Here is a 9,193-nt window from a genome sequence, read left to right on the forward strand (position 1 = left end):
CACAGAGAAGGGAGTAGTCCTCTTGTAGAGGTGGAGGCACAGAGAAGGGAGTAGTCCTCTTGTAGAGGTGGAGGTACTGCAGGGGATGTTTCAGAGACTTCTGAGTGGGCTTTGGGATTAGAAGTGGTGGCCTTAAAGAGGTCACAGCAAGTGAAGAGCCGTCAAACAGCATAAACTCTAGTAAATTGATACTTCTAGAGTTCAGGGGTGAGGGTCAGGCGGCAGTAAGAAGTAAAGCTGCTCTGCAAAGAAGCTTGGACTCAGGAACCAGGGAGGGGGGAATGTTCTGATCATATTTACATTTTAGAGTGATTTGATGAGCTTGTGGTTGGAAAGACCACCCTCTCCGTTGTGTGGAAAATAGATTTCAGGGTGGGAAGAAAAAAACCAGTTAGGACATTATTATAGTAGAGAAGGTCAAAGTTAATGAATGCATGAACAAAGGCAGTGGAAATTGCCAGGAAAACGGTGGGATGTGCTTGAGTAATGTTTAGGATGACCCTCAGATCTCTAGTGTGGTTCATTATGTGTGTAGTGGTTATGTTCACTAAATTGGAGGGTATTAGGGGAGGGTTTGGGGAACAGCTTATGAGTTAGGTTTGGTCATACTGAATCTGACATAGCTCTGTGTATCAAAGTGGAGATGTCCAGTAGGAAGTTAAGTTTATGGCCTGGACCGCCGAAGATAACAAGGTTAAAGATATGTTGTGATCTGTCAGTATATAGTGGCAGTGGAATCCATGGAAGAGGATAAGACTCTCTAGGACAAATGTGTAGAAAAAATCCTGAGGAATGACAGTTCCACGTTTTAAGGGTGATCCTAAGATGAAGGAAAGGATTTTAAGAGCTGGCTAAAAAAGTTGAGGAAAAGCAAAGAATAATGTAAGAAAGTAATGTGGCTGATAGTATCCGGCCACAGAAGATAGTTTAAAAAATGTTGAGCGTGTTTGGCATCTGAGTGATGCTGGTTGTGTTTGTCAGAGTCCTTTTAGGAAGGTGAGGGATAGAGATGAGGTCTTCTTTAGATTGCAGTAAGGAATGAATGGGTGGTGAAAATGTGGAGACAGTGAATATAGACTACTTGTCCTAGAAGCTTGGCTGGGAAGGGAAAGGCAGAGGGCTGCCAGTAGTTCCAGGATTGAGGAGAGATCTTTGGTTTGGAGAAACGTAAAGGTTTTTTAGATTTAAGACAGAAAACCAGTGAAGACTTGGTTGGAGATATGGAAGACGGGTGGGTAGTAGTTAGTTAAGCCTGAGCCATGGTGGGGAGCTAGAAGATGCAGCAGGAGCAAAGATGATAGAGGTCACCTTCGAATAGGAGACGGGAAGCTCATCTCTGAAAGGGAGAGGAAGTAGACTGGGGAGGAGTACAGGGTGAGTCCAGGTGTAGATGATTTTAGGGGCAGGCGTTCTTTTCTCATTTTCTCAGTTTTCTTGGAGACATGTAGGAGGGTTGGGTTATTTGCTGAGAGATGCCAAGATCTGGGTCTTAAAGAAAGTTGCAGATAATTTAAATCGTAGGCTATTTGAAGATTAAAAGCTGTTGTTTACTTATTTTAAGAGTGTCTGTTAAAGGTATAAAGCCTGCTAGAAGTGTGTTATTTAATGAAAGCTGATTAAAAAATAATATTGGGATTTATTTATGGAAGAATGATGCTCTATTCCAGAATCTCCCTTTCTTAAGACCTAACAAAAAATGAGAAAACACTATGAAAACCTTTACTAGCAACAGCCAGGCAAGAAAAAGGTGCCTTTGGCTGGTGGGGAGTTTTAGAGGGAGGCAAATTAAACTTGGATCTGGAAGTCAAGTTTGTTGGGAAATTTTGTGCATTTTTCTTTATATTCTTAATACTATTTAATAAAGCTGTCTGAAACTGATGAAAAGTTTATGCCTAGGTATATTTTAAGAGTTCCAGTATTGTTACAGAATGCTTAGTGTTACGTGTACCTGTTGAAGTTGAATTTAAATTGAGTGTCTTGAATTATTCAGTGTTAACAGTAAAACACAAGCCTTTTCTTAATTGATTTAGCCTCTCTCTCCTACTAAACTAGGTTCCTGACATGGCAGGCTATCCACACATCCGTTACATATCATCGGGACTGGATGGAACGTCGTTCAGAGGTCCTTTCAGGGGCAACTTTGAGGTATGTAATGAAATAAATGTAGGTATTTGTCGTAGGACCTTTAATGCAGAGATAGTATACATACATACGTACTGTTAGTATTCACAATTGAATAGGGCTGCTGTACCCGGTCAAGTGGATTCTGACTCATAGTGACCCTGTAGGACAGAGTAGAACTGCCCCAAAGGGTTTCCAAGGCTGTAAATCTTTACGGGAGCAGACTGCCACATCTTTCTCCCATGGAGCTACTGGTGGGTTTGAACCGCTCACCTCTCAGTTAGCGGCTGAGAGCTTAACCACTGTATCACCTCAGACATTCTACTGCCTTCTAATTCCCAGCCACGGTGGCAGTTCTCAACAATGAAAAGACAGATAATCCAGTTAAAAAATGGACAAAGGATATGAACAGACACTACACCAAAGAAGACATTTAGGTGGCTAACGGACACGAGGAAATGCTTGCAATTATTAGCTGTTAGAGAAATGCACATCCAAACTATAATGAGATACCGTCTCATCCCAGCATTTCTGGCAGTAATTAAACAGAAAATAACAAATGTTAGAGAGGTTCTGGGGAGATTGGACTCTTACGCACTGCGGATGGGAATATAAAATGGTACAACCACTATGGAAAACAATATGGCACCTCCTTAAAAAGCTAGAAGTAGAAATACCATATGATCTAGCAGTCCCCCTCCCAGGAGTGTATCCTAGAGAAATAAGAGCCATCACATGAATAGCCATGTGCACACCCGTGTTCATGGCAGAACTATTCACGATAGCAAAACGATGGAAACAACCTAAGTGCACATCGACAGATGAATGGATAAACAAATATGGTACGTACACACAATGGAACACTACACACTGACAAAGAGCAGTGATGAATCTGTGGAACATCTCACAACATGGATGAATCTGGAGGGCAACATGCTGAGTGACGTAGTCAACCACAAAAGGACAAATATTGTATGCGACCAGTATTATAAAAACCCAAGGAAAGGTTTACACACAGAAAAAAACAATCTTTGACAGTTACGAGGGAGGAGAGGTATGGGGAGGGAAAATCACTAACTAGATAGTAGACAAGTGTTAACTTTGGTGAAGGGAAAGACAACACACAGTATAGGGGAAGTCAGCACAGCTTGACCAGGGCAAAGTCATAGAAGCTTCCTAGACACATCCAAACACTTGGGAGTTACTGGGACTGAGGGCTGGGGGACCGTGGTCTCGGGGGACATCTAGGTCAATTTGGGTAACATAGTTCACAACGAAAGTGTTTATATCCTACTTTGGTGAGTAGTGTCTGAGGTCTTCAAAGGTTGCAAGCGGCCATCTTAAGATACATCTGTCGGTCCCATCCCTTCTGGAGCAAAAGAGAATGAAGAAAACCAAAGACATAAGGAAAATATCAGCCCAAAGGACTAATGAACCACGTGAACCACAGCCTCCACTAGCTGAGCTCAGAAGAACCTCTGGCCACTCTGACAAGGATCACAATAGAGGGTCCTGGACAGAGCTGGAGAAAAATGTAGAACAAAATTCAAATTCACAAAAAAAGACCAGACTTCTTGGTCTGACAAAGACTAGAGGAACCCCGAGATTATGGCCCCCAGACACCCTGTTAACTCAGAACTGAAGCCACTCCCAAAGTCCACCTTTCAGCCAAAGATTAGACAGTCCTGTAAAACCAACAATAACACCCGTGAAGAATGTGCTGCTTAGTTCAGTCAGGTGTAGGAGATCAATGGGCATCACTTGCTCAAATGCAAAGATGAGAAGGCAGAAAGGGGCAGGAAAACTGGATGAATGGAAACACGGAACTCAGGGTGGAAAGGGAAAGGGGGAGAGTGCTGACACATTGTGGGGATTAGAACCAATGTCACAAAACAATTTATGCATAAATTTTTGAATGAGAAACTAATTTGTGCTATAAACTTTCACCTAAAGCACAATAAAATTGAAAGGAAAAAAAAAACCTAAGTAATTTATTTTGTAGCTAAATATCTTCTTGTTTGAATTTTTAAGGGAAACAAATAATTTGAATATGGTTTGTTTTGTTTGTTCATGTAAATTTGGAAGTTGGAGTTAAAATTTAATATTATGGACCTTTTTTGACTTAGTTATTTGATTTGCTTTCCTTCTTTACTGGAATGATGTCATCTTCTACATAAACATACTTACATATGTGGTGATATTGTTGCCCTAATTTCTAAGGATAATTTTGCCATAGCATTTCAGTTGGCTGAGGAAAAAATGATAAACAGCCATTGCCATATATAAGAAAAAAGTACGTAATAGCCATTTACCTTATAAATAAGGTTTTCTGAAAGTGTGTTTACACTGCAGATTTATAACTATGGCAGTTTTACTGCTTTTTCAGTATTGACATTACCATTGAAGGGAGGAGTCATCCTCACGTTTAATGTTAGGTTTTCTTCACTTTCAGGAACTGATTCATTTGGAAGAAAGATTGGGGAACGTCAATCGTGGAGCATCCCAGGGGACAATTGAAAGATGTACATATCCACATAAATACAAAAAGGTGAGAATTTGTTCTCTGTAACTTCTAAAATATTCCTGAAATGCATAAAATATAATATTACGGACCTTCTTTGAATTTATAAGAGTCTAGCAGCTACATTATTTATTATTAAAGCAATACATGCATACGGTTAAAAAAAAAAATACAGAAATACGCAGTGTGAAATCTCTCGCATTGCAGACCCTAGTCTTCCTGTATACAAGTGAAACCATGGTTAAGAATTTGTTGGATGCTTCTCCAGATATTTTTATGCATTTACAATAATAAACATACATATATATTTTTTCCTTCCACTTAAAACAACACAAATGAGATGAAATCATGTACACAGTTTTACATGAGTTACATTCTTTTTAATACCTATAGGAATTCTGTCGTATGACAGTACCATAATTTATTTAACCAGTCACTTGTTCTGATGAACATTTTGTTGATCTACATTTCTTATGCTCTACCCTCAATCTTTATTGTAGTAATATATCTGAAAGTTATGGAGTAGACATGTTAAATAAGTCTTTCAACAAACTCGTATTAACAACACTGTGCTGTACAGAGAATAATAAAAACGGTGTGAAAACCATTTGTTTGCATTTTCCATTGGTTTTTTAAGGGTTATTAATGAGGGATTACCACTAAATTTTTAAGTTCAACCGTCTGAGCTAAATACTGTAACACTAATCTGTGTGGATGTTATTTGAAACATTTATTAGCAAAATAAAGTTTGTTTAGCTGTGCTTATTATAAGGACAAAAATAGAGCTCAGATTGTGTATCTGGATTAAAAGTAATAGATTTTTAAACTAATGAATTTCTGTTAACATTGGATTTTGCTTGATGCTGATTATTAAAGGGTCTTAGAAGAATACGTATTAATAATAGTCACCTAGTTCATCCGTTGATCCATGACAGTCTTAACTGGGAAATCAGTTGTGGGTGGGGTGTAGTTTTGTTTTGTTCTTCACATAAACACAGACTTCACTCAGTTGTTCAATAATGTCATCTCTACTAACAAGGTAACAACTGATTGGTTCTCACAGAGGAAACTGCACTGCAAACAAGATGGGGAAGAAGGGACTGAGGAAGATACAGAGGAAAAGTGCACTATCTGTTTGTCTATTTTAGAAGAAGGTGAAGACGTGAGGTAACTAGATGTTACTTAGCAAATGTATTGCCCAAAACTGTCCAAGAGGTTTGAGTTGAAAGTAGACTAGTAACTAAATAAAGATTAATTCTGGATACTCTGTTACCAGTCTCTGATATGTAGAATTACTTCCTAAAGTTCCTGAAAGAATAAAAAGATTAAAGTCTGTATTACCAACAAAGGGGTGGGGGTGGGAATAGACTACCTGTGCACATCAGGGCCTGGCCTGGGAATTTCCCAGCCCAAATGGTCTCCTGTACTACCCCCCAGCCTGTCAGGGTTGACCTTTGTCTTCTGTACATCCTGCAGAAGGGAGAATCTCAGAGGCTGTGGAGGGATTGACGCTTAGATTAATGTATTCTCCAAAGCTTAAAAGGGGATCCAGATGAGCTCTGGGTACTTTGTTTTACAGCATCTTTTATAAATTGATTTTGTCCTAAAACTTTCTGACTCATAGGCCTGTTCCCTTCATGCACCTGTGTGACTGAGTAAATTTTAAGTTATGCTGCTAAATGAATATTTATTTTACAGATTTTTAAAATAATCTTTTAAGTAAATGTTCTTACTCTATGGGTGTTTTTTAATGCAACGTAATCCCATATGCAACAGGTTCTTTAATATATGTAACAGAACCGTGTGGTAATTTTGTTACCTAATTTATAATGATAACTTTGCCATACTTCTTCATTTGGCTGAGAGGAAAAAATATATAAGCAGTTGTTTACCTTACCATATATAAGGCTATTGGAACACTAGTTCTGATGATGGTTTATAAATGTAGAATTGCTTTTACATTATTATCAGTACTTCAAGGAGAGATCATTGATGATGAATTGGAACATTTATTTTTAGCTAATAATTTTAGGAAAATATTACGAAGTCTGAAAATGTATGACAGCTCTTAACAGTGGAGGAAGTAGAAATGCACATGGAGTCAGTAACTTTCATCGCACTGTTAGAGTTAGATGTCATCTTCCCCTCTCTTGCCTGGAAGCTCTTTTTATTTCTCCATTTCTAATTGATAACTCAGTATGATATACTAAAGTAAACATCTCCTTTTAACCTGCCAGTAAGAGAGTAGCACAGTATTAAGTGGATGTAACAAATATTCCATAAAAACAGTATTACTCAACTTTAATCAAGTATTACTTAATGAAGTATTACTTTAATAACTGATAAAGTATTACTCAACTTTAATATTTAAGTTTAATGTATAAATAGCCCCTAGATAGGAAATATTGCATATGAAGATCTTCTTTAATTAGGATAACATGACTGCTGTATATTTACAATATGAGTTGTCATGTTTTTGAGAGAGAATCAAATGAGAATATATTTTCAGTAGTGCTTCCTGAACAGAGTGATGATTTGATATTAAAAATATATTTGCAGTATTATATAGCAGCAAACGTACAGCCAATTCCAGTGCATTGGCAGTTAACATACAGAAACAAAACTGGAATAACTGCCAGTGTAATTCTTGTTTGTAAAATTCTTGAGATTTTATATAATTTGGTCCCATTGCTGCGACAGTTAATTATGTTGGTCACTTATACATTATTTTGCCCAGAGTGCTAACTTGTGTGTAACTCTCCTTAGAGAGTTTTATTTATAGAAGAGAACGATGCCTAGTAACTTCAAAACACTACTGAATTATTACATGTATAATTTTTTAAAATGCCACTTGAGGTTGTTACAAAATTAATTCTTGCTTTTTGTCTCTTTGCCATTAATAGGCGCCTTCCGTGTATGCACCTTTTCCACCAAGTCTGTGTTGACCAGTGGTTGATCACCAACAAGAAGTGCCCCATATGCAGAGTGGACATTGAGGCCCAGCTGCCAAGTGAAAGTTGACACCATGTCTCAGAACTCTTGCCCTCCCTCTCCTTCCCGTACTTCCTGGTACTGCAGTCAACCAAAGATGGCATGACTTACCTGCGCAGATTTGGAAGCATTGAACTTAGAGTGCTGGCTCTGCTATATGGTACAACTGATGCTAGACCCACAGTTAATGTATACAGTTGATTTTGATGTATTTATAAAAGCTTTTTTTTTCCTAGATTTGACATTTTTCCTGTATCATTTTACTGTATTTTTGCATGATTCCTTGTATTGCATTTCTTTGCACATATTATGGGCTTGTGACCCTAAACTTGCAGGCAAGATTAGCTGCTTTAGTAAGTAGGATTGTGTGGTCTTTTTTTTACCTAGTACCAGGCCTTGAGAATAACGATTTTTTTATCCATTACTAACCTTCCTTTAATTTAATCAATCATGTGCTTTAGTTTAATGTATAAAGATCCTCTAGAAAATGATAATATTGTGTATTAAGACATTCCTTAATTAGGACAAAATGGCTGCTGTATATTTCCAATATGGAGCTCTGAGTTTAAATATCATCCTTAGTACTGGGAACAGAATACAAACCATATTCAATCAGATGCAGGTGGTATTCACATCACCAGAGTGATCAATATGAATTTTCTTGGTGTATCCTTTTCCTTTCAGCACAGTACAGATAGAGTTGAATATTGACATCATGCGTTTAAGACTGCTGTTCTGATTGTATTTATCGTTTTCCTGCATCATTTGGAAATTTATTTCCCTGACTCAGTTTTTGCTGCTGTGAAACAGCTCTAATGGACACTAAAGATTAATTTCAATTAGCTGGATTGTACATACTTGCAGATTTAACAAAACTTTAGGGAAATTAAAGAAGACATGTAGAATATTGTTCAGTCTTCTGCTAAGCGCATATAGTTAAGATATCTGCTCACATTGATTCTGTAAACACATTCAGTCCAGGTTTAGAACTGCAGTCAGTGGCAGGTATCTGTGCATTCATAGAACATCGAAAGGTCCCAGGATCACTTGAAGGGATTTTGGTTAGTTTAACGATAAATAAAGTCAGCTGAATCTACATGTCTCTTGTTTTATTTCTCTCTAAACTTGAAAAACAGTAAATCTGCAGATACTGTGAGGTACAAATTATACTGTCAACCTACTGTTGCTCTGGTTATAGCCGCCCACTTCACACATTACCAAGAGTCGATCACTGATTTAAAATTTTTAATTTCTATAGTTAAGATTTACTGCATAATATAGAATATAAAGTTAATGTACTAACACTTCTCCTTTGGAGAAAGTTTTAATCCACTTCAGGATGCATATTATTATCAAGATACTTTCATACACAGGATAGCCTAATTTTATTTGTTCAGATATGCTTACTATGCTCCAGCTTGCAGATGCATCCAGTCAGTAATATCACTGTCTGTCTGTGGAAGCCATGTTCCCACGGATCATATGTGAAGATGTCAGTAAGCTTGCATTAAGCCACCTGCTTTGTAAGTGGATTGCTTAATAAATAACTTCTATTTCTAT

General features: G+C 37.6%; 1 protein-coding gene across 2 annotated transcripts in view; it reads left to right on the forward strand.

The window, feature by feature from the left end:
• The window catches only part of RNF111 (ring finger protein 111), a 100,032-nt gene extending 90,839 nt beyond the window's left edge, over nucleotides 1–9,193 (forward strand). Inside the window, exons 12-15 of one of the 2 annotated variants that reach the window (XM_004374782.2) lie at nucleotides 2,053–2,145; nucleotides 4,574–4,669; nucleotides 5,706–5,809; nucleotides 7,546–9,193. In XM_004374782.2, coding sequence (XP_004374839.1) covers nucleotides 2,053–2,145; nucleotides 4,574–4,669; nucleotides 5,706–5,809; nucleotides 7,546–7,663 — 411 coding nt within the window. In that variant the 3' untranslated portion in view covers nucleotides 7,664–9,193. Of the gene's footprint in view, nucleotides 1–2,052; nucleotides 2,146–4,573; nucleotides 4,670–5,681; nucleotides 5,810–7,545 lie in introns of both variants that reach the window. The other variant, XM_023729688.1, reaches the window with a different exon arrangement.

This window comes from Trichechus manatus, unplaced genomic scaffold (assembly GCF_000243295.1).
Source record: "Trichechus manatus latirostris isolate Lorelei unplaced genomic scaffold, TriManLat1.0 scaffold00030, whole genome shotgun sequence".
NCBI classification, from domain to species: domain Eukaryota; kingdom Metazoa; phylum Chordata; class Mammalia; order Sirenia; family Trichechidae; genus Trichechus; species Trichechus manatus.